The sequence below is a fragment of the Sarcophilus harrisii genome, chromosome 1, assembly GCF_902635505.1.
Source record: "Sarcophilus harrisii chromosome 1, mSarHar1.11, whole genome shotgun sequence".
Taxonomy (NCBI): Eukaryota; Metazoa; Chordata; class Mammalia; order Dasyuromorphia; family Dasyuridae; genus Sarcophilus; species Sarcophilus harrisii.
In genome coordinates, this window is record NC_045426.1 from 249,648,376 (window position 1) to 249,675,093 (window position 26,718).

Sequence of the window (26,718 nt, forward strand, 5' to 3'; positions counted from 1 at the left end):
TTTAAAAATCTATATAAAAATCAAGCTTTTACCAAATGTCACATCATCCCTGAATTTTTTTAAATTTTCTTGAATTAACAAACACAAATTATTTCGCCCCCAAAAGTAAACCACTTACAAAATCTTGAATCTATATTCTATACTATATCTAACTGAGAAAGGTAGGGAAGGAGCTATACAGTATTTAAAATTTAATATGGTAGTTGCAATTCTGTCTGCCTATGTCTCCTTGATAATTTCTTTTTGTTTTCTATTGTCTATTTATTTTAATGAGTCATTGACACTCTTTCTTTTCTTTCCATTTTAAATTATCCTATCTACTCTTTCTTTCTCTTCCATTCAAAATAAAAGCCTTCCCTTATAATAAATATAGTCACACAAAACAAATCCCAGCATTGGCTGTGTCAGAAATAGGATGCCTCATTTTACCTTTTTAGTCCATCATCTCTCTTCCAATTAAATTTATCAGCAGACATCTGAATTTGACTGGGCATTACCCAAGACAGAGACTTCCACAATGGTTTTCCTTTACAATGTTGTAGTCATTGTCTACCTTGCTGTCTTGGTTATCTTCACTTCACTCTGCAATAGTTCTTACAAATCCTCCCAAGTTTCTTTGAATCTGTCCCTTTCATCATTTGTTACAGCTAAACCAAATTTCAATGTGTTCATACACCAAAATCTGTTCAGCTATTCCCCAATAGACTGGTATTACCTTGTTTCCAGTTATTCGCCACAACACAAATACTATATATATTTCTCTGATCTTTTGGGGCACCCTATTTTTCTAACATAGCATTCTCAAATAAAAACTGCAGCTATCTTATGGTCTAATTGGAAACAAAGACGTTATTAGCAATAAATTATTTTCAGGAAACTGTGGAATTGAAAATTATCTTTAATGGTCTCATAACAGCGTTTTAGCAATGGAACTAAAATTTAAAATATAATCTTCTGACATGTGGATTGGAGGCTTAGAATAGGAAATCATTTGGGCACAGATTTAGGACTGAGGTGGGTGAGATATAAATCAGTCAACCAGCATTTATGAAGTGCCTTCTCTATCCCAAGTACTCTGTTAAGTTCTGAAAATGTTTTTTTTAAAAAAAAGCAAAAAATCAGGGAAAGAGAAAGTTCTATATATAGTTACCTTGCTCCCAACTGGGCTAGAAGCACAGATGCTTTACCTGACTTAAGAGTAAATAAACAGTTAATGGTAGTGGCAATTATACCCTGATCTTTGATCCTAGTAGCATCCAGGTATCACCAAAAATATTTTGATATACTAAATCAATAAAAATGTACTCTGTTCCATGTTATGTCAAAATAGGTTCCTCCAATTAAATGAAAGTGAATAGGAAAAAAAAAAAGAAGGAAAGTGAATAAAAAACAAGCACAAAGGAAATCAGTAGGTAATTTGAAAGAATGTGAGGAAATGGGAATAAAACTGAGGAAATTACCACCCAGATAATTTAAATGAATAAAGGCAACATAGTGTAACAGAAAGAGCTCTAGATTTGGAATCAAGAGAGTGGGTTTGAATATCGGGGCCCCAACTTATTACCTATATGATCTTAGAACAGTCACAACCTCTCTGGGATTTAATAGCTTCACTTGTAAAATGAAAGAGTTGAATTGTTAGGCTACTACTAGGTTCCAGACAGTGGAAATTAAGAAACCCCCAAGTGGACATATTATTCAAATAAACACTGCATATTTTCATTGGTCTGGAACCAATTAGCATATTTTACATAATTATAACCTAAAATTCTGCAAATTCAAATAAATGCAACTACTATGCACACTAATCAGGATCCTATGGACCAAAGAAGTCCATTAGCATATGTATTCCCCATCCACTGGGATAGAATGTAATCCCCTTCACTGAGTATAACATTATATGGTTCTTGTCCCAGTCCTTCTATAAACCTAGAATATACATCCAAAATTTCAGAAACCTTCCTCAGATTCTAAATGGCACACAAATATAGACCTTAAGTTATTGAATTCCACTCTTATAGCATTTATAGCTTTACCCCCTTTTTAGACCATCTATGTCCTTCAATGCTTTTATACCATTTTTTTGCAAATAAGACATTGTTGGAATTCTTTTGTAACCTTTTTAGTAACTCACACTAGATTTATCCATTATTTTTGGGTTATCTATAATTTTAATCCAAGATTTTGTTGTTATTCTTTTCTTTTTTCAAAGGGACAAATGGTGGGATAAAAAAAATAAATGCTTGGTAATTAGAAAAAATAAAAATTTCTTAACGTGCCTATTGTATGAAAAGCGGGCTTGTTGGGCACTATGGGGAATACAAAGAATAAAATTATTCAATCTTTGTATTCAAGGCACTTGGTAATGAAGAGATAAGGTAAATTCAGGAAACTTCTGTTTTTTACATAATATGTTCCTAAACACCATTCATAAACTAGATCATATTTTCCCATGAAAACAATAATTTGAAAGGTGGGGAAAGAAATAGGGCTATGTTTCTGACAAGAGAAAGGACATGAGAACATAAGTATGAAGTTCACAGGGTACTGCATATGACAGAGAATAACTCAAAAAATACAAATAAATGACACCACATTGCCATTACTATTTCCCTCAGGGAAAACGGAACTAAGGAGGACCAATGGTATCCCTATTGGAAGGAAAAAAGAGATCCTATAGTAATGTCATGTCATTTTTTTGAGACATTAAGGAGTGTCAAAAGATCCTGTGTTCATAACTAGGGAACTAGGGAACTCTTCAATAATAGGTATGACTAATAAACATTTACAAAAGACAACCACCATGAGTTTCTATATTTACTTAAAAACAGAAAAATCACACTTTAAATCCTAAGAATGTTGGTGTTGAAATGGATCTTGGAGAACCAATAATCAAATTCCCTCATTTTGCAAAGAAAAGAAACTTAAGTGCATATATGCTAAATAAATTGTCTTGGCAACAGGTTTATATCAATCAATGGCATTTATTAAGCACCTGCTTTGTACTAGGCACTATGCTGGGCCATAGGGACATAAAACTACTCCTATACCCAAAGAACTTCCATTCAAATAAGTGAATATGTGTAAATGCTTTGCAAACTTTAAAACACTTTGGAAATAATAATAGTATAATAATTACTATTATTAATGGAGGATTGACATACATTTATGTCAGGTATTCTAAACCTGGACAGACTTCAGGGGGAATCTATGAATTTGGATGAGAAAAAATTACACATTATTTTCACTAACTTCTTAACTAAAATGTAGCTTTTCCTTCAATTATGAATATGAGCAACAGAACATTCATTAATCTGAGAAGGGGGTCCAAAGGCCTCACCAGACTGGGAAAAGAGTCTGTGACACACAAAAAATGTTAATTCCTGACATATAAACATGTATATGCATATATGTATGAATATAGGTGCCATTTACATACATAAATGTAATATATACAAAATCCATTCAAGAAATCCATTTCAAAGAAAGAAAGAGAGAAAGAAAGAAAAAAAGAAAGAAAGAAAGAAAGAAAGAGAGAAAGAGAAAGAAAGAGAGAGAGAGAGAGAGAGAAAGAAAGAAAGAAAGAAAGAAAGAAAGAAAGAAAGAAAGAAAGAAAGAAAGAAAGAAAGAAAGAGGAAGAATAGGAAAAGAGAATTATGTGTGGACTATAGAATTCTTTGTGTAATCAAACTGAAAAGATAGGATGGGATTAAGTTGTAAAAAGCTTTAAAAGTTAAAAACAAGTATAATTGATCCTGAAGGTAATTGGGGAATTAGCTAGAATGGTACAGGAGGGGAGGAGCAGAATGGTCAGGTAATCATTTTAGGAGCAAATTGACCCAAGATACAAAAATCAGTCTCATAACTCTTAATCCAATATTCTTTTTTTATTTTATAAAAGTTCTGTGAGTATAAAAATATATTTAAACATTAATAATGCAAAGAATTCCATGCACTATTTAAGTATACAATATGCACAGATGTTTCTATATCATACATTCACCTTGTCAACAACTAACCAATTATAAACATCAAGGGGATAATTAACAAGTGTTGCTTATGTTCTTGGAATTTAGATGGGCTTGAAAAAGATTATATGTGTGTGTGTGTGTGTGTGTGTGTGTGTGTATGTGTATAGATAATTATCCTAATCTATACCAAATTGTTTGCCTTCTCAATAAGGGGGATTGAAGGGAGGGAAAGAATTTGGAACTCAAAACTTTTAAAGCATATGTTGAAAATTGTTTTTGCATATAATTGGGAGGAAATACTGAGTTAATATTTTTTTTAAAAAATAAAATAAAAAGCTGTTCAAGAAAATCTAGAATAATTTCCATGAAATAAGCTACTCAAAATCATCAAGGATAGCCTTAAAGGAGAAAAGAAGTCAAGAAAGACCAGCCTGAAATGCGAGTAGAAGCAGAATATGTATGTACATTCACTTTCCCATAATATTTGAGGAGAGGGGGAAGCAAGGATTGTTCATAGGATGAATGAAACTCTTAAAAGTTTCTTGTTAGTTTCAAAACACTTTTTGGATGGGTCAAGGGAAAGGAGAACAAGGGAAAAACTTTATATAATGCCTACTGAATTCTGGGCAGTGTGCTAAGCACTTTACAAATATCTCATTTGATAACTACCTATCCCATTTATTTTGTCTTTCACGTATCTCCCAGAAACACTATTCCAATGGAAACAAAGAAACAAAAGAAAATGTAAAGATTTGAAGAAGTGAAGAATAAGTGGGAATTGAATATAAACAAATAAAACTTTTAATGTAGAAGAGTTCCCAAATATAAAAGTTGAAGGAGGGCCAATTGAGTAACACAGGAGTATCATATTACCTAAAGAAAATATATTTGTTTGTTAATATCCACTTTCCTTTTGGATAATTCTATGGTCAACAATATTTTTTTACCAGGCCTATAATTTCATAAGTACTTTAATTAATAATTTCTTCTACCAATCAAAATGGCATCATCTATTATTTGATATAACTATATTTATTTAAGATTTTCTACCTCTAACATCACTACAGAATGACTCAGACACTGATGAATTCATCTGTCCAATATAATCAAATAAAAATGATTGTAGATTTAAAGCTGGAAGATAACTTCTAGAATCATCTTGTAAAGTCTAGTTTTAAAGATGAGAAAATGAAGGCCCAAAGTTGCCAGGGTCATCCCAAGTAGTGAGTCAAAATTTGAACTCACGTCCACTAACTCCAAATCCATACAAATACACATGGGTTAGGGAAGGTCAAAATGTTTCTGAAAATCTTACCACTGAGAATCCCTATACCCCAGAAACGAAACTGGTCCCTGGAGCCCTGTTAGAACAGGCCTTACTGGGACTCCCTTTGTCTCAAACCTAGGAATGTATCTATGACAAAGCAGTGATTCTTATAGAAAAATGCATTATAATCACACACACTGCTGTAGTCCAATGGTCTTCTCCCCATATCCTGTGCTCTACTTCTTGGCCCAACCATAAAATTGGAATAGGGTCTTTAGAGCCCTTTCCTAACACCCAAGTGGGGAAGAGGTCAAGTAAGAAGAGAAGGCAACAGAGATACAAAGGCTCCCTATCAGGGCTCAAATTGACACACAAATGAATACTTTCATAGCAGTACCTTCCAGTGTTGTCCATAAATAAGAATCTGCTTCTTAGCAATATCCACCCTGTTCCAGGCCATTGCTAGGTTTAATTGTTCTGAGGCTGACAGATTTGTACCTGGGACAAAAAAGAAAGAGAATGTGTTGAACTCAAAAAACTCTCTATTTTGCTCAGGTGTAAAGAGAAAGTGAAAAGAAGTTGCAATCCCTGGAAAAATTTCTGGAAAAAAGGTTTTGTTCAGAATTCTTACCTTTAAGCAAGGCTGTCAGGATTGCTAAATCAAGGTCTTGCTGCTCCTCTGGATCAGCATCAAATATGGTGATCTGGAATAAGTTTTTAAAAATAACATTTGGGAAAAATATTAAAGGTAAATTTATCTTTTAGACCATCAAAAAGTTTTCTGGAACACCATTGTCTTCTGGAAACAACAGTATGGTATATTAGAAATAGCCCTGAAATAGGGCTTTACAGTCAAGGAAGAACTGACTGAATCCTAGCTTCAACACAATTTCATGAACTGAACCTAATAAAATGAGCCCTCTGAACTTCAGTTTCATTATCTCCAAAATGGGAATAATACTTTTCACTACCCAAGCCCTCCATAGGGTTATTTGCCTTATAAATTTATGCTACAGGAATGTAAGCCATTATCATTACTGAAATTTGATGGGAAAGTTAAAGATAAGCCAATAAAACAGATATGATTTCTCATATTTTAGACATGATCAATATGGGGATTTATTTTGTCAGACTATGCATATTTGTTTAAAAAGGGTTTTCTTTTTTTTAATTGGTTAATTTAGAAATAAAGAGGAAAGTAGAGAAAATAAATGCTTGTAAGAATTAAAAAAAAAAACTTTTTAAAAGGTTTTTCAATATGAAAGAATATATCTAACATAGTAGATTTTCCAGATGAAATGTATACTGACTATACCCAGGCATGGGAAAAGCCCTGAACTGGTGGTCAGGAGATCTGGTTCAGTCCCAGCTCTCCAACTACCTGCCACTAACTGTTCCTAACAAAGACACTTAACAATATTCTACTTGACACCTATCAAATTCACAAAATTGATCAAAAGGGGAAATGACAGATGCTAGAGAGACTGTGGGAAAATGGTTCATTAATGCATTGTTGCCAGAGCTGTGAACTGGTCAGCCATTCTGGAAAACATTATGGAACTATCCTCCAAAAGCTATTAAACTATACATACCTTTTAATACTACAATACCACTACCAGGTCTATATATCAAAAAGAAATCAAAGAAAGAGGGGGGAAATCAATATATATATATCAAACATTTATAGTAGTTTATCTCCCACACACACACACAGTGGCAAAGAATTGGAAACTTAAGGAATGCCCAACAAATGAGGAATGGCTGAAATTATGGTATAGGAATGTAATGAAATACTGTTGTGCTCTAAGAAATAAGAAAGTTGGAAAGACTTGAATGAATAGATGCAGAGGAAGTTAGCAGAATATTTTGCAGACAATCAACTTTGAAAAAGACTTTAAAACTCTAGCATAATGACAACCTCAGTTTCAGAGGACTGATTATGAATGAACATGCTATATGCACAGAATGATAGATTCAGGATGCAAAATGAGACATTCTTTTTTTGGGCATGGCCAATGGGGAACTATACATGCTTATTTTTTGCTGGACTAAACATGCTTGTAATAGGGATTTTGCTGGCTTATACGTGCTTAAAACGAGGATTTTGTTTTTCTTGTTTTCTTTCTGGAAGTGTGGAAGAAAGAAAAAGTCAGATTTTCACTAAAAAAAAATTAAATTTAAAATAGTAACAAAGCCTTTGAGGCTGTTTCCTCATATATAAAAGGAATATTGGTCTAGATTAAATCTAAGAATTCTCTAATTATAATTATACTAATTCCATACATGTGATACAGATATGCATGAATATAATCAAATCTCAAATATTCAGGATCTCATTACCAAATCCATATATTAAATATTTCTAATACTCCAAATTTTCCAGATGGAAAATATGCAGATTATATAGACATGGGGAAAAGTCTTATAATAGAGATCATTTCAATCTTAGCAAATTTTCTAATAAATTTTTCTGCTTTTTTTGGATCTTTTTAGGATTTCTTATTTCACAAGAGATGTAGTAAAATTGCTGAATAATATGAGACATGAGTAATTAGGGAATTTCAAATTCTATCTACCTTAGGCCCCTATTAGGCCAAGCATTAGAGGATAGAAACTGATTTTTTTGTCTTTTGCCAACATTTAGCATAATGTTTGACACTCAGTAAATGCTTAATAAGTTGTTACTGACAGACTATTTGGCTGTTTTACTGTTCCTGTGTGAGAGTAATGATAAAAAAATAACATACAGTACTATCTTTAGGATAAAAATACTTTACAATTTTCTCTTAAAATTTCTCTCCTTCTGACTCTCAAGACAGATGATGGTATTAAAATGCATCCCTGAATCCGTCTCTTCTTTGCATAAACAAGGGACTAAGGATGGTGAACTTTGCACATACTCTCAGACTCAGTTAATATGTTGTTTGGATATGCTTAACTTTTCCCTTTTTATTTTTTATTTTAGAGGACATATCTGTATATATCTGGGAAAAGATATATCTGTGAATGAATTAAGTAAACTTTTAAATGAATAAAATATATGGCTGATGCAGCCAAGTTAAGTCACTTATTAGTTTCCTAAATTATTTTTTATTTCCTTATGTGAGTATAAATTTTATCTGAACAACAAAAAAAGCACTTTGTGGATAAGAATTATTTCCTTTTTTTTTTTTTTTCATCTCCAGCACCTAGGAGAGTGCCATGCACATAATGGATGCTTAATCAAAGTTAAATTAAATGGAATTCACATTTGCCTAAATGATTTATGATCGAGTCAGATGGCAGTAGGTAGAACACTAGCCCTGAAGTCAGGACCTGAATTCAAATCTGACCTCAGACACTTAACACTAGCTGTGTGATGCTAGGCAAATCACTTAGCCCCAAGTGCCTTGTCAAAAAAAAGTCAGGCAAATGATATATGATCAGTTAGATTTGAAACCAGCAATATAAGGAAGATAGGGAAGGAACCAAAAGTCAAACTGTATACAATAAGTAATTGTAAATTTAAAAACTAAAAGCTGAATGTTGCAAGAGGAAAAAAATTTTATACATTAAAGCCAAAGGTTTAAGGTTTTAAAAAAGAAAACAGATACATTAATCATACTCACAGACTCTCTGTGCTCCATACACTCCATCAGAATTTTTAAAAGGTGATTAGACTGCTTAAGATCAAAACTGAAAGTCTTTTGAATCATATGAATGATCTCTTTTTTCACCAAAGGTCGGAGTTCCCTGGTAGAAAGGCAAATGAACGTAAATTGACAAAGTACCAAGATGGAAATAATCAGAAACAGAAAAAACATAATTAAGAATGGCACTGTTATTATTCTGAGACTCTAAGCAGGGACAAAATTAATTCACAGGCTTAAATAAGTGTAATACAAACTCAAAATGGGCCCAGGGCACCCAGACCTTGAGTCATTAGAAAATGGCACTGGTCAAGGTAAGAATATGAGCAAGGTTAAGGGGCACAAAAGAGGGAGGAGTGGATACTTTTCATTTCAGATCTAGAATTCTGACTTTGCTTAGCTGGAGCCAAGTTTTAAAAGAGGAGCAAACTTTTTGTACTTCTAACATTGGCAGAATACCTCATTAAATTTAAAATCAAAGCTACCTACTTATTTGAAGAGGAAAATGTGAAATGGGAGAGGATATATGTTCCATTTAGCCACTATGTGTTGGAATCCTTACAAAGTGTTAAGTCATTAGAACTCCCCAAGAAACCTGCTCCCAGAGAACCATCATATATTATACAAAAGAAGAAGAAGAACATCTCAACTATGGATAAATTCAGTCTATAATTCTCAATACCTGAGTTTAGGAAAAAAGGGAAAAGTAATTTCTTCTCTTTGCTGAATTATTTCCATGTACTCCCACATCCTACATCCCACCTTTTTATGTCTGAAAAGGCCATTTTGGCTTCATCTAAAACACAAAAAAAAACCACACAAAAGTGTCAATTCTGCCATCCTTTTTATTTAGGAGATAGGTGCTCTGCCATTTAATAACCTGTGTGACTTTGTATAAGTCACTTTTTTGGATCTAAGTTTCCTCAAATGTAAATTAAGAGGCTTAGAGTAGATGTCTGTCATGCTTTATTTTATCATAAAGTCTATATAAATGTCTGTCCTGAACAATTCAGTTGCTTAATAAGCCTGAAAGATGAGCAGACTTCAGACTCACCCTTCATCAGCTGTGTGTTTATAAGTAAAAGCCAAGAGATCAGCAGCTCTGCCTGTGCCCTCATAGACCACCACAGGAACTGGTGAGTTGTTTTTGACAAACTCCCACACCATGAGGATCACATTAGGGCCTCCTTCGACCACCAGACCCACTATGGGTATACCTTGACCCATTCCTGTTTTAGAATACAGAAAAACAAGATATCATTAGTTACCTAAAATATAGTTCTCAATCAATAAACAGAATTTGTTTTCTAAAAAAAAGGACTGTTAGCAAGTCAATCTGTTTTCCACCTATTCATCATGTTGTGATTACAAGCTATTTCAAGATGAAGCAAGATGCTTTGAAAGCTAAAACGATATATGTGAAGAGTCCTCAAAGTTTCAAGCTAAAAACTTTACAAATAAAAAGGAAATCGAAAAATATATTTAAATTCTATTTTATATACTGTACTAATTTCTGTAGGATCCAAGATGTTAAAGGTCTGGTAATTATTTTCAAGAATAATAGTTCAAATCTATTTACTATTTTAAAAGAGTAGCACTGATTAAAAACAATTATTTCCTAATATCACAATATTTTTTAAAATGTATTATTTCTGTATTTTGGTAACTAAGATTTGGTATATCTGATTGTTAGTGAATGATTGATAGGTTTGAAAACAATTTTGCTTTTTTTTTTTTAGGGTCTTGATTAAAACTTTGAGGAACAGTAATAAGATTGTGTGATCAATTGTAATGGGTTTGACTCTTCTCAACAATGCCATGATTCAAGGCAATTCCAATAGATCTGTATTGGAAAACATTCAGAGAGAGACCATGGAGACTAAATATGGATTAATCCACATTCATCACATTATTGACAAAAGCCAAGTCCATTACAGTTGATCATCACATAATCTTCTTGTTACTGTTCTACAAACTTTTAACCAACACCCTAAAAAAAGCAATGTAAGAAATTTTTTGAACCTATCATTCATTATTTTGTTTAATTTTTATCATGTTTTTCCCCTTTTTGTCAGATTTTTCTCATATAGCATAACAAATATAAAAATATGTTTAAAAGAATTGCGCATATTTAACCTATATGAGAATGCTTGTTGTCTTGAAGAAGGAAGAGATAAGGGAGAGAGGGAGAAAAATTTGGAACACAAAATCTTACAAAAACGAATGTTGAAAACTATCTTTACATGTATTTGGAAAAATAAAATACTATTGAAAATAAATAAATAAGAAAGTCAGTAGAGGTGGAATGATACAATAGACAGAATAGTGGACTGAAAGTCAGAAAGATTTGAGTTCAAATCCCAATCTGACATTCACTAGTTTTGTGTGACTATAGTCACACATTTAAATTCTCATTCAAACCATTTAAAACCATTTAACCATTTAAATTTTCATCCCTCAGGCAACTCTCTAGGATTAATCTACTAAATTATAAACAGCTTCATTGAATCTACCTACAGAAAACACTGAGAGTACTTAAAAATTTAAATAACTTTTTCCTAAAATCAGTATTTTTTTAAAAAAAACTAAGACATCAAAAAGTAATTTTTTCCATATAACTTCAATTCTTATATCCAGAAGTTCCAACAAATTAAAGGATTTTTAATGATTATGACACATTAGTATATATCGTAGAAATAGTGAATTTTATTCTTTTTGAAATTTAAACATATTATTCACTTTTATTGCATGTGCTTAGCACATATAAAAATCGTAAAACTAAATTTCTTTTTTACTTTTTTTTAATTTTATAGTTGAATCTTTTCATTGCCCTCATCTACATCCTTTTCCTCCTTCAGGATGAATAAAATTTCCCATTTGGTATCTGAGACTATTTCATTTTTATCTATGTAGGCTCAGCATCTGCAACAGTGCCTAGTGCATAGGAAATATTTCAAAAATGCTTGTTAAAATAATGAATAAATGAACCTAGCAACATGATTCAAATGTTCGAGAATCAGGTTTTTTCAAATTATCCAAGCTTATTTTATATGCTGACATAATGGATAATTTAAATACTCAGAACAATAAATGTGAAAAGCTACTGCCATGTATAATTTGAAACTTTGAATCTTTCATGATCTAAGAGGAACTCCCTAAGACCACTGACATAAGGATACCATGACCAATAGAGTAGAATTATTTTTATATTCTATTAGCTATGTCTATATTGCTGCATGACCAACAGAACATTTTCTATAGGCATATGATACTTTTACTATAATTATTATTATATTAATAAAGATTTGTAACTATTGTTATTTTAATTAATTTTTAATATCATACTCCCCAAAATGGGACAAATCATCTCCTAAATGTGTTATGCTATTAAAGCCTGAGGACAATGCTATTTGTATTTTTATGTGGTAGAAAAAATTAAACCTCTAAAGAGAAATATTTATTTTTGTTTTCTGCAAAGTATCTTGCCAATACTGTGGACATCACAGTTTGCCTTTGTTACAGACATTTTTTTCTGAGAAATTAATTTCTGATGGGTCTTGACAAAGTGAACTCAAGAAGCAATGGAGTGATCAGGCATACCATATGAGACTATCAAAATAAAAGTATCCAGCTATACTGCTACAGACACAAATAGGAAACCATTCTTTTTGGGGGAGACTCAGATTGTGGAAAGACTTGTTTTGTTTTGTTTTGTTTTGTTCCTAACAATTATAATCCATGTCTTTAAAGTCAAAATTGTCAGCACATCTTTTTGGAAAATTAAGCTACAATGGTCATGTGCCAAACAGATGAACTCAGTGACTTTTACAGCAGAAAATTTTTTTTGACAAATTTATTAACTGTAGTAGATCTGAGTACAAAATAGTCTATTCAATTTTTTTCTTCCATTCTCAGGCATGATCAAAAATTCATATTTGCCGGACTGAAAAGCAATGTAGGTAATACCACAAAGAAATAAGGAGGTTTTATCCTATCATTAATGGATGAATGAATGGCTGGTGTAGCATTCCCATTCCGTCCACTTTAGAGCAAGAAAAAGACAATATGTTAGCATGTTTGCATAAAGTGCCTTGTCTTTTTATACAAAGAAAACAGCTCTGTGTTCCAAGTAATGCTTCTACTATACCTTTTTTCTTTAAAAAAAAAATGTCCAATAGGACTTTAAATTAATAAAGTCCAACTAGAACAATAGGATCCACCATCAAAGAAAGAAATAATACACTGAAGAGAACCCTGAACCTAAGTCTTCTTGCTCTATATTCTGTTTTTAATATGAACCAAAACTAAAATTAATTAATTTACAAAGTAAAATCTGGGAGTTTTTATAGTCCTTGAAAGAAACACCTCTATTTGTGGCTATAGAGGACATACAAATCTAATGAAATTTCATCCAGATAATAAGTGTCTAAGGGAAAATTTGAACACAGGAAGATGAGTCTCCTTAACTCTTAAGTCTGGCACTATTCACTGTGCCCTCTAGCTGAATACAAGATGAATGGAAGGAATACAAGGTGATTTGGAGAAACAGGCACCAATAGCTGGGGGAACCTGAGATATTCCAAAAGGAAGCCTCAGTTAAAATACCTAAATACATTAAGTTTATCTTAGGAACCACTGTTTCATACATTTTATCTCTTAGTGGTTGCTCTCCCCATCACCCCAGTCACTCTGTGAACTTCCTTCTCTCTTCTATAATCATAGCCTATACCTCAGATCCTTCATTCATGCTGTTATTGGAGAGTTTTAATCATTACTTTTCTAAGAGAACAGCATTAGAGAACTGCTCCTGAAATGTACAATGACTTGCCCAAGATGATACAATCACTGTGTGTAGAAGAGGACAACTGAACTAAGTATTTCTGTTCTATATCCACTATATTACATTGCCTTAAATTCTGTTTTTCATAGGAATCAAAAACCAAAATTAAAGAGATTTCAAGGATCTGCCAATAGTCCAGAACAACATAAAGTCTCTATTTTAATAACTCTATTCCGCTACTCATAAATCTTAAATGGCTCCCAAATTATTTCACTATTTGGCTATCAAGAGCTTGCATATTCTATCACCATCCCTATCTCTCTAAACTTTTTATAGACTTAGCACATAATTTAGCATTTATTTAGGTCCCAAATTATAATCATGTAAATTATGACAACTGGTCCCAATCCAATGAAAATATTCAGGACAAACATGAATAATGTCACCACTTCAAAAGGAATTCATTATTCCTACCAATGCATTCTCCCACCCTGTTCATTGTGATGGAATTCATGTTAGTTTTGTTCCTTTTTCTTCATATTTATTACAGACAGGTCAGGTGGTACAATTGAGTGCTTGGGTTGGAAGTAAAGATGATGAATCCAAATTCTACCTCAAATATATATGAGCAGGATTTGGGGGCAGATCCAAGATGGCAGAGAGCAGAGGCAACTTTCTGTGACCTCCTCTGACCTTCTTTCAAACCAATAGCAGATTAAGCCTCTAAACTGGTCTTGAAGTCAAAGAATCCACAAATATTTGGAGTACAACACATTCCCAGATGACGATATCCTGGAAGAACGTCACAACAGGTCTGTTTCAAAAGAGCAGGGAGATAGTCTGCCGAGTCCAGAGCGCAGCACAGGGAGATGGGGCAAGGATCTGGGATGGGGAGTCAGAGTGCTGAAGCTTCCATGCACCTAGGTATCTTCTGTGAGCCTCTTAATCTACTCTGTCTGGGTTGCAAGCAGGTGGTTTGGTAGATTTGCCAAATTTAGAAAATTGTAAACTACTAACCCCCAGAATACCTCCAGACCTAACTGCCATTATCCAGCACTGGAAATAAATCAGCAGAACTGCCCCAGGACAAATTAAAGCAGCTGTCACTCCTTTGCATTAAACAGACCTTAAGCCTTTAAAAAAAAAAAAAAAAAAAAAGAACTCTGACCATAGGTAGCTTTTATGGAGAGAAAGAACAGACCTCAAATCCTGAGGTTCCTAAAGGCAAATCAACTCCAGATGAAGCCCCAAAGGGAGACATGAGCTGATCCCCATTTCACAAGGCTTTCTTGCAAGATTGCATAAAGGATCTTAAAAGAGTGTTAGAAGAAAAATGGAGAAATGAAATGAGATAATTTCAAGAATGGAAAAAGCATATAATGCTCTACAAAAGAGATATGAAAAAGACACCAATTCACTAAAAAACAAATGGAAAAAGAAGGCAATGAACAAAAAAAATCAATTGGCCAATTACAAAAGGAGCTTAAAAAAGAGGTAACTGAAGAAAATAATACACTAAAAATTAGAATTGAACAAATAAAAGTGAATGACTCAATAAGACTTCAAGAAATCAAACCAAAAAAAAATGAAAAACTAGAAGAAAATATGAAATATCTTCTAGGAAAAACAAATAACCTGGAAAATAGATCTAGGAGAGACAATCTAAAGATTATTGGACTTCCGAAAGCCATGATCAAACACATACTAGCTATATAAATATGAGCAAGTTGTTTAATTTCTCTTAGCCTCAGTTTCCTCATATGAACAATGAGAGTTGGACTTGATGCCTCTATGTTTTTTTAGACTTTATATCTTATGATCTAATAAGCTCTATTGTGCTCAGTACAATTCCTTCTTTGCTCATATAGACATTCAATAAATAGTTGTTGACTGACAATCAAGTAGTACTTACGGGAATTTATTTTTTGCAAGGACAGGTATTTTTCTAGGTTCCTCCTCAGCTTCATTTCATTTCCATATTTCCCCACAGTACCATCATCTGACAGAATGAAATGTGAGTGCATACTGTTGAGGGTGGTCAGCTTGCTAAGAGGATTGCCCAGAGTCTGATACAGGCACACTACCTGAGAGATCAAAGGAAGCCGAAAGCAATCAAGAATGAGAACAAAGAGTTGACTCTGGAAATCATAAAGTTATAATGTGAATGAATCCCAATGAATCTCAATATCAAATGAACTCAATATTAAGGTCTCAGATGTACACAAAAGAAAAGATTACACAACTCTTTAAGACCAATTCACATCAGTAGAAGTTCCTTAGTGACAAGAAAATCCTTTAACCAGGAAAACTCCAAGATCCAATTAAAAAAATAAACATATTTGAAAACTGAGTATGTTAAATTGAAGATTTTCATTTTATTAGAGTAATTAGAATAATAATAATGATCATGATCATGATAATAGAAGCATCATAGCACAGTAGATGGAGTGCTGGGCTTGGATTCAAAAACACATAAATTCCAGTATCCTGACTGAGGTCAAGGATTAGTTTTGAATGAATGAATGAATGAGCAATTCTTAAGCACACACTATGTGATACACACACTATGAAACACATAAAAAAAGTTAGTTTCTACTCTCCAGGAATTCACATTCTTACAAAATCACAAAATTAAGTATTAGAGACAGGATCATATTTTCTAGAAACAAAGCTCAGCAGTTCTTATTGTTTGTTTTTTGTCTTACAGTTCAACTCGTGTTCTATTTTATTTTTATTTTTTAATATTTGTTATCTTTATTTTCCCCAACTACAATTTTTTTAGAATATACATGTGCCTTCATTTTTATATATTTCCATATGAATCATGTTGGGAGAGAAAAATCAGAACAAAAGGGGAAAACTGTAGAGGGTTGAAACTATTGAGTCGAAGCACTGAGGTCAGGACTGCCGAGCACTTGAAGCTAACTACCGATTGGACAATACTCTATGGGCATATGCTTGGAAAATGGTCCTTCCCACTATCCTGTGCTGGCTCAATGATTGGTGTACACAGAGGGACTAGGGGGTGGAGTAAGCCGAGCCAGAGTCACAGTTGTGGAGATTCTGCTTCCATCCTGTTCAATCCTGCATCTAAGACCAAGAATAAAGACTAAGGACTTTTGCTTATTCTGACTCCGGCTGATTCTGAGGTATCTGGGGTGCTAGCGTGGTCACCACAGAAAACCATGAGAAAAAAAAAAAAAAAAAAAAAAGATGAAAATTGTATGTGTTGATCTACATTCAGTCTCCATGGTTCTCTTTCTGGGTGTGATGGCATTTTCCATCCAAATTTTATTGGGAGTCATAGAACTCATAGATTCAAAGTTGCCTACACTTAAGAAATCACAACTCTAGTGATTCCTAATAATGAAAATAATCTTGCTATTAAAATTACAGTGTAAATCAATATCCCAAATCAAAAGGATGATCATGAACAAATGAAACGGCAACTTATTCTATAGATAACATCACCATCAATTTCTTCACTAATTCTAAAAAAGGATCCATATTTTTACAAATGTAGAAATTCTTTTCACCAGTACATATCATTCCAATTCTTTCATACACCAAAGTATCTTCCCCTGGACCTCTCCTCTCTGTGTATCTCCCGCCAGAACTTTTGTTTAAGAATACCCAGGTCTTCATTTCAGGAACTTTCTCTACCAGGACATCCTCCCCTATTCAGGTTCCTCTTAGGTGGTATCATCTCTCCATGAAATCAAGGATTATCCTTCTTGCTATTTGTATTTGCTTTCAAGTGCTTCATAAATACTTACTGATTGGCTGCCTTTCTGGCTGACAATTAGATAATATCTCATTCAGTATCCTTTCTATCTTAGTGAATAAAGTGCTACAACTGGAATCAGGAAAGTTTGAGTTCAAATCCTATCTCCAGTTCTTATTACCTGTCTTATCATAGGCAAGACAACTTACCATTCTAAGCCTATTTCCTTATCTGCATGATGGAGACTATTATATCTGTATATCTTCATGGGACTGAGGGTCAAATGAGTTAAAAGATATAAAGGACTTTGAAATTCTTAAAGCAATATAAATTCAGCTGTTGTCAAACACCAACATTTATAATGAGCCTACTATGTGTAAACTCTTAACTAATTCACTGCCAAAGCAATTACCTAGAGTTTGATAAAAATGAATCTTTTGAAGGAACTGAAAAAACTGGAACCACTCTAGTGATTATTTGTTTTCAGATCAGTATATCCCTTTTTATAAGATTAAACACTTCAAGAAACAATCACACATAAAAACTCAATAGGACTGCCAATATAAGGCATTTTTAGAAGTGTGATGTCCTAACAACCTATAAAAAAGGTGCTTTTGTTAACACAATTACTGCTACCTTGTCAGAGTAGAACCTATTTGACAATTACTCTTCAAAATCAAAATCATAACAATTCACTAAAAAAAAACTTTTTTCTTAAGAGAAGAAAAAGTTTCTTCATTCTGTTACCATTAAAAACAAGAAAAAAGTGATTAACTTTTTTAAGACTTATTTTACTCACATCTTTTCCAATAAGATCTTTCTGGTTCTCAATGATTCCCCAAGGAGGGATTCCAATTGTTGAGATTTTCCTGAGGTATTGAGAGGAATGTGCTTTGAGAGCATCGCCTACATACTTGGAGATGCCTATAAATATTCAGTTCAAAGGTCAGACATTAAGTCCTATTAAGTTCTATTGTGCCCTTTTACCACCCCAAGGCCTTTCAAACTTTAATATAAAACATTGTCACTAGAAGAGAGAAGGAAGAGGAAAGTAGAATATGCACTGTTTCTCTGCAAGCAGATTTTTCAAGGAAATGAAAAATCTTAGCACCTTAGCACCTTCAATTTCTTCCAGTCAATCTTACTAAATGTCTAACCATGTGCCAGGCATTGTGCTAAACACTGGAAATACAATAAGAGGGAAAAGATAATTCCTGCTCTTAAGGAGCTCACAGTCTAATCCCAATGCTTCCCCCCTCAACCTGGTGAGGCAGACCTTTCCTGTCAATTTCCTAAATTGCACTGTGCTAGAAAATTATTTCATCCAACCTTTTGTTAGTTCTGCACTCCAGAATTAGATTTGAGCCATTATTTTTAAATTGTTTGGAAGGGAATTTGAATGAATTCAGGTGAGTTGTTCTCTCTCTCTTCCATTTTTGCTCCCCTTTGGGATCTTTTTTGAAAGTCACCCGAAAGTAACTGAACTACCTTCATAATTGTCAAGATCTTAAAACTTCAAGCTTGTACCTAAGACAAGGTCTTGCTCAATTTCTTCTGTTTCTTTTATTCTCAAATTTCCATCATCTCTTTCATCTTATTTTTATCTTATTTCAGTAGAAATAAAATATCCAAAATACCCATTATAAAATGGACTTAGAAATCAAGTATAATCTTCTGTTCCTTATAAAGATGTGAACAGTATATACCCTAGGAAAATGTGACAATGTGCCATTTAATCACCCATGAATAATAGGATAAAACCTTACACTATTCTTAATCTTCTATTAGCTTTTCATCAGACTCTTGGCAATTAATCTATTTATTCATCCAAAAAGCATTTGAGAACTTGCCACATTTAAGGCATTGTGCTAGGTACACATTTGTGAAACAAAAACATCTAATAATTGATAATCTGGCAGAAAATATGTACTTTGAAATATAGTAGCATTTTATTTGTAGCTTTTTGTAGCACATAAAATAATTTACTTTGTGTTATTAACTAGAGGGTTTTTGTTTTTGTTTTTGCTTTTTAGTTTCAAGTGGTTTATTAGAATATAAGTAAGCACCTTGAGGGACGGAACTAGATATTATCTTCAAATGTAACATAATGAATAGTTCAATACCCTATGCATTCTAAATGATAGGAGCAGAGCTAAAGACCTATAATAATTTTTCTGGCATAAGTATGAGGAAACTCCCTTCACCAAGCTGATCACCTTCCCTGCAACTTATATTTATAGAGAAGTTTCCTAGAGCTCTGGAAGGTTAAATATTTTCTCCACAGTCCAAATGACAGTACCTGTCAAAGGAAATATGTTGAACCCTAATCTTCCTCAAATCAAGGCTATATCACATTGTTTCTAAATGCCTTATATACTCTATATTATATACACACTCTAAAACACTTGAAAAAATAAACTACAACATGATACAATGAAGTATGTGTTAATAGTAGGCAAATATACAAGCAATAATTCAAAAGAAAAGGGGATTATTTCCAAATGTAGTAATTAAGGAAAGTTTTGTGAAGAACAATGGGAATCAAGTCTAAAAGAAGAGAAAGTACTGCTAGGCAGGAAGAGAGGAGGAAATATAAACAAATAAAATATCCTAAACAAAGACACAAAAATGAAAGAGTACAATTAATGTCAGAGATTTTTCTGGTGCAAAATGTTCATTAGGAGAACAGTGGGAGATAAAGTGAGAGGAAAGTCCCAAGAAGCCAAATGTTAGAGGGCCTTGAATAAAAAGCTAAAGAATTCTAAACTGAGCAATGCAGATCAATTGGAAGGTTAGAGTTACATGATTAAAGCTCACTTTGTAGTATTTGTGAACTCAGAATAAAGAAACCTTTTCCCTCTGTCACCTTTGTTTTGAAATACTCTGTACCTCTTCTCTATAGACTCAGACATCCAGTGATAGAAGCCCCCTTGCTGCTCCTAGCACAAGGCATTCCAACACCTAACCAGCATTTTCATGAGTTATCCCCAGTACCTGAAATCTTCTCTCTCCTCATGTCCATCTCCTGGCTCCCCTTGGTTCCTTCAAGTCCCACCTGCAATACCACCTTTCACAAAATATTTTCCCCAATCTTTCTTTAATGTCAGTACCTTCTTTCTGAGATGATTTCCAGTTTATTCTAAATATATCTTGTTTGTACGTAGTGGCCTATATGTTGTTTTTCCTATTACACTGTGAGGTCCTTGAGATTAAGGGCTAGTTTTTGTTTTCCTTGATATTCCTAGCACTTAGCACAAGGGTTTAATAAATGTTCACTGACTAGTGTTGTCTGTGTGTTCAGAACAGATTAGAAGAGGAAATGGCTGGTGTTAAGAAAAAATAGTTAAGAAGCTTTTGTTTGCTACAGGAAATAGGAAATGTGGAACTAGAGCTCAAGAGAAAGATCTGGGTTATAAACATGCATTTGGGGGTCATCTGCACAGAAATGAAAGATAAAATTTAAGGAGTGAATAAATCATCATAAGAAAAATGAGAGGAAGAGAAGAGCAATAAACTAAAACTGGAATATTTTAAAACATACTTCATTTAATAGGCCAAGAGGAAGGGAAATCAGCATCACAAAAGGTGAAGAACAAGGACGGTGTGGCATAATTAATTTAGAGGCTGGTCAGGAAAAGTGAGTGGGTCAGATAAACTTGGCAAAGTTTAATAAACATTTCCACTACATACATATTAGGGGAAATACAAAGTTATATGAGACATGGCTTCTGCCCCTATGAAGCTTACAATCTACTTGGAAAATAAGATAAATATATAGTTAAATATCATGCATAATAATTCATGATAAGTACATTAAAAGAAGAAAACAAGCACAACATGTAGTCTATGGAGTAAGATTATTAACAACAGAAGGGCCATGAAAGGAATCCTTCATGAGGGAAATGGCATTTGAATTTGATTTTAAGACTGCTAGTGTTTCAGCCAATGAAAGGGAATGGGATACTCTAGTCATAGGGAATAACATAAGCAAATACACAAAGTTGGGAAATCTCAAGGCATGTTTGGGAACAGAAAGTTAATTCAATTTGGGTAGAATAGAGAATGAAGAGAAGGAAGTAATAATTTGAGAATACCTTGAAGAGGTGAGATGTTGAAAGATTGGGGAGGGCTAGTAGTATTGCAGAAAAGGAAGGTTTGACATTAGAGTACTGCAATGGTTTAGGAAGGTAGCAATGGGGCTGGTACAGGAATGCTGGCTGTGAAGTAGAGAGGAGGAATCATGGAAGAAATGCTAGAAATGTAAAATCATATAGCAAATAAGTATTGATTATCTTCTACAGTTAGAAGTGAAAGTGAGGAGGTTCATATGAATCCTCAGCAATGACTTATTTTGACAAAAAGATGATAAAATTATATTTCTAAAATCAGATTAATATATTCAATAAAATTGCAATACAATTCACTAGAATGAAGTGTCAGCTACATGGATGTAATTTCAATAATGAATTACAAAAATATATGCTGATGTAATTATAATGTAAACTTCATGAACGAAAAAGCCTTTTTCTTTAATCTTTCTGATGTGGGAAAGATTCCTATCTTTGATTCCCAAACCCCTCTAGGGAATGTAATTGCCCTTTGACTCACAAATCCTGGTCCCTTTGAATTCCAATAGAAGATCGGGACCTCTCCCAGCCCCATCCGGATCTGAGCCAACTTTGGGGCTACACCCAAAAGCCCCTCAAGCTAAGTCTCCTATTATAAAAGGGCCACGCTGGGAACCCCTCTTTGCAGAGATTCCAAACATGCTAGCTATGTGAGGACCCTTTGTCCAGTGCCCTCTTTATCTCTACCTTCACCTATCTCCTACTTCCAAACTCAATAATAACTTCTTTTACCAATCTAGCTCTCCTGGCCAATAAATTCTTTTATTGCGAACTAGACCTTATTTACCCGTCGTATCCTTGCGCCGAATCCAAGGGGGTTACAGGGGAGCTTTGCTTGACTTCCTGTACCCCAACCTGCCACTAGACCTCAACTAAACCCTAATTTCATTTAGGTATCCCAAATCTAGACCTCAACATTTCCATAATTGGAGACTCAGGAGGGAAAAAAATGATTTTTTTCCCTTGCTTCTATGTCAGAAAAAAAAATTAACTTCCAGTTATTTCATTTTTGCATTACCAGCATTGATTTTCAAGTCATTTAACTCTGTAACTTAACCCCTCCCAAAATGCCACATATTCCAGGGACTCCTGAAAGATTCAGATATCACTATGCCCCCTAAGCCACTGTCCAGAATAAACCAAAAAGAGAAAAGAGAAATGAAGAGGTCAGATGAAGGCAGGTGTGCTCTACCTGTATTGATGCCTTCAGTTATTATCCATGCTCCTGTTGTCTCTGCAGCTTTGATCAGCCCTTGACTGAAAACCTGAAACAATTTGAGAGGCATCTCAAAGTTCTGAATGCCCCCATGAACAGAGATCACAAGCTTTGGCAGTTCCATTTTCCATTCTTTCAACATCAGATGTAATAGCTGCTCCAAATTTGTGTCATAAGATGTTCGTATATACTGAAATATATAGACAAATAAAATAAATATTAACACTAAGCATATTAGAAAAACTGAGTTTTTTAATTTGGCCACAATTATTAATAGTAATTAATATATTATGTTTCTATCTTATATATGCAATTGTACTTATCAATTACATTAATAAAATTATTAGATTTTAATCATTGTTGATAGTATATAATACTTATATTTAATTATTATTGTTGATAATAGTATATATTACTTATATTTAATTATTTATTATAATTGTATATTATAACATGAAAGGCTAACTATTGTTATGATAATCACAATTTGCTCTTAATGCTATCTATAAGTAATATCATTATTAATAATAGCTACACTTATACAGTATATATATATTAATGCATTTGATTCTCACAATCCTATGAAAAGTATGCTATTAATATTCTCATTAATAAAATGTACTGAGGTACAGAGAGAGTTAGTGATAAATTTCATTTCATTGAGATGTTTACTACACATACTGATGGATTTGGCTCTTTTCAACAATGTAGTGATTTGTTTTCCTTGATATCCCTAGCACTTAGCACAAGGGTTTAATAAATGTTCACTGACTAGTGTTGTCTGTGTGTTCAGAACAGATTAGAAGAGGAAATGGCTGGAGTTAAGAAAAAATAGTTAAGAAGCTTTTGTTTGCTTCCTATAGACCATTCCTATAAACTTGTGATGAAGAGAGCCATCTGCATCCAGAAAAAAGACTATAAGGACTGAATGTGGATCACAACATAGTCTTTTCAACCTTTTTTGTTGTTGATTGATTGCTTTTTTTTCCTTTTTGATTCTGAGTTTTTCTTATACAGCATAACTGTGGAAATATGCATAGAAGAATTGCATATGTTTAACATATATTGATTTGCTTGCTGGAAAGGGTGGGGGAAGGGAGAAAAATTTGGAAAACAAGATTTACAGGGGTGAATGTTGAAAACTATCTTTGCATGTATTTTGAAAATAAAAAGCTATTGTTTTTAAAAAATTTTAATTAAAAAAGATAATTATTGCCACCAAAGTGCATACCACTGTCAAATGATTCAGCATCAGAAATGACAACATCAGAAATGAGTATGATTTCATCAGTAGAAATGACATTTAAAAAGCATTTCCATTTGCTTTGTCTCTGCATCCACCCACTGGAATCTTTCCATTTGACCTGCAACTGAAATGTCCCATAAATGTTATTTCCCCCCCATTAGAATGTGAATCCCTTCCAGGTAGTTAGCTTATTTATATTTGTATCCACAGAGATTAGCATAGTACTTTGCACATAGCATTTGGTAAATGCTTTCTTCATTCATTCATGTTATAACTCAGCAGCGACTCCTTTTAAGGATAAATCATCTTATATTATTTTGTTATTCAGATCCTTTCTGCAGTGACATCTACTGACTTCCATATCACTCTTCCCTCCTTCCTTGACAACCTTCAGCACCCTTGGTTTAGTCTTCCTTTCCACCCCTAATTTTTATTTCCATAATTACATTACCTTTCTTCTCTGTATTCTTAGTACCTAAAAGCATGCACCTCATGCTTAATAAGTGATCACTGAACTGAATTGGTTAGAAATGACTAGAAATTTTAATATTTATACGTTAGTCACTGCTCTATTCTTCCACAGAAGATTTCCTGCAGAACTTTATCAAAGATCTTTTGCCATCCAACCAAATGATTGCAAGGAATTCTCTCCTTCATTAGGCAAAAGCTTGTCTAAACAAAAGCATCTAGCCTTGGGGCAATGGGTTTGGTGATCTCTCCAATTCTCATCTGGGAGAACTCATTTCCTTTTGGTATAAAAGAGGAGATTTTGCTCTTTCCTATCTGAGAGATCAATTACATTTGAAGTGGAATGGTTACCATCTCTAAACAAAGCCTCCTAAAATTCTACTCATAACTACACTTTCTTGCAATTAACCTTTCTCCTTGTGTTAGAACACTAAAATAAAGTTATTGTGGGTTAAAGCTGACTAAAATCTTTGTTATTATTAACAAACCTTGGCATGGTAGGTATGTTTCCCATCCTGAAAGTTAATAGTGCCAAAGGTATCAGTAGGACTTTTCTTTGTGTGTTTTTCCACAGACCATTCTTCCTCTTCTTGGTCCTGGGTAGTGGAAGAGACAGCCCAACGATATGCCACATCATGATGTTCTCCAATCAATCGTCCACAATAGCACCTAAAATTAAAACAAATTAAGTTTTATAAATAATGAACAATAACACACCATGCAACTTTTCCATATTTTGCCTCTATTTTATGGCTGATGTACATTGAATATTGATAAAAATCAACTACTCAAGAGTTTTGCCATTAACTAGCTTTCTGACCATGAAGCCAAATCATTTAACCTCTGAGGACCTGTTTCCTCGACTATAAAATGAAGGTATCAGACCAGAGTGTCTTCAAGGTCCCACTACTCAGTGACTCCTAAAATTTAAATTAACATTCTAGATCCATTCCTTCCATCTTCATTGTTTTCTAAGTACTAACCACTGATTAAATCATACTAGGAGGATATTGTTTTATCCATTAAAGAGTAATACTAAAAGTATTCATTAATTTTAGATTTATGAGGTACCTACTGTAGATAAGAGAAAAACAACCCTGTTGATGAAATAAATAAGGGAAATGATTAAATAAATCAGGGTTGTTTATGAAGAAGTTAAGGTCAAATATCTAGGTAGTTTTAGTAACTTATAGAACTAAAATCAGGGAGGATAATGAATAATCCATAAATATACATATCCATATGTATACCAAAAGAGCAGATGTCTCCATCTTTACATCATTAAAAAAAGATATAGAACCAGAAAGAAATTTGTTGTTGCTCAGTCATGTCTGTCTCTTCCTGACCTCATGCACCAACTGTTCATGGGGTTTTCTTGGTAAAGATACTGGAGTAGTTTGCCATTTCCTTCTCTAGTTTTATGCAGGCAAGGATTAACTGAGCTGCCCATGTCACCGACCTAGTAAATATCTGAGGTCAAATTTTAATTCAGGTCTTTCTGACTCCAGATCCAGTAATCTATCCAATATACACTTAGGTGCCCAGGAAGAAATTAAGGAAAAAGCATTTATAATGTCAAAAATCAGAAAGCCAAAGAGTGTAGATATTTATGAGAATAACATGAGAGAACTTATATTAATATAAATCCCCAAACAGCATCAAGAAACCAACCTAAGTCAAAGGAAAAAGCAAATAAGTTAGAGCAGCTTTGAACTTTGAATGCTGATTTGCAATTAAAGTGCAAAATTAAAATCAATAGTACCTAGATAAAAACTGAAGCGATTTCAGGATTCGAAATCTTGTTATCTTAGAGACCTAATATTTCAGAACAGGAAAGCCAATTGTGATTATCTGAAGGTAAACACTGCTTTAAATGTTCTACAGAATTCTATTATTCTAGCACTGAAACTACATAAAGCACCTCTAACATTGATGTGGTCTTATTTTTTCATTTACCAGTGAAAAGCAGCATTGGCCAAGTATCTAGGACAGAGAAACAAGGCAAGGTCCAGACAACATAGTATGATGGAGAGAACGCTGCATTCCAAATGAGAAGGGTTCAGTCTGACCTCAGAGTCTTACTATACTAGTTAGGTAATCATGGGCAAACTACCTCATCTCTCTGAGCTTTAGTTTTATCATTTATAAAATGAGAGAAATGATCCTGGCAATATTTTCCTCAAATGATTTAATTTATGAAGAAAGAGCTTTGTGAAACATGAGGCAAACATATATTAAACATTCATTACATGCCATGTATTGTATTAGGCACTTGGAATACAAAGATAAA

The 26,718-nt window shown here is 33.5% G+C and overlaps 1 protein-coding gene across 2 annotated transcripts in view; it reads right to left on the reverse strand.

The window, feature by feature from the left end:
• Positions 1-26,718, reverse strand: part of TRPM6 (transient receptor potential cation channel subfamily M member 6) — a 161,102-nt gene that overhangs the window by 96,989 nt on the left and 37,395 nt on the right. The window contains exons 4-11 of one of the 2 annotated variants that reach the window (XM_031939567.1): positions 24,917-25,097; positions 22,691-22,904; positions 18,171-18,295; positions 15,560-15,731; positions 9,922-10,096; positions 8,847-8,970; positions 5,870-5,942; positions 5,636-5,736 (exon numbers count right to left, since the gene is read on the reverse strand). In XM_031939567.1, the coding sequence (XP_031795427.1) occupies positions 5,636-5,736; positions 5,870-5,942; positions 8,847-8,970; positions 9,922-10,096; positions 15,560-15,731; positions 18,171-18,295; positions 22,691-22,904; positions 24,917-25,097 (1,165 nt within the window). The remainder of the gene's footprint in view (positions 1-5,635; positions 5,737-5,869; positions 5,943-8,846; positions 8,971-9,921; positions 10,097-15,559; positions 15,732-18,170; positions 18,296-22,690; positions 22,905-24,916; positions 25,098-26,718) is intronic. The other variant, XM_031939578.1, reaches the window with a different exon arrangement.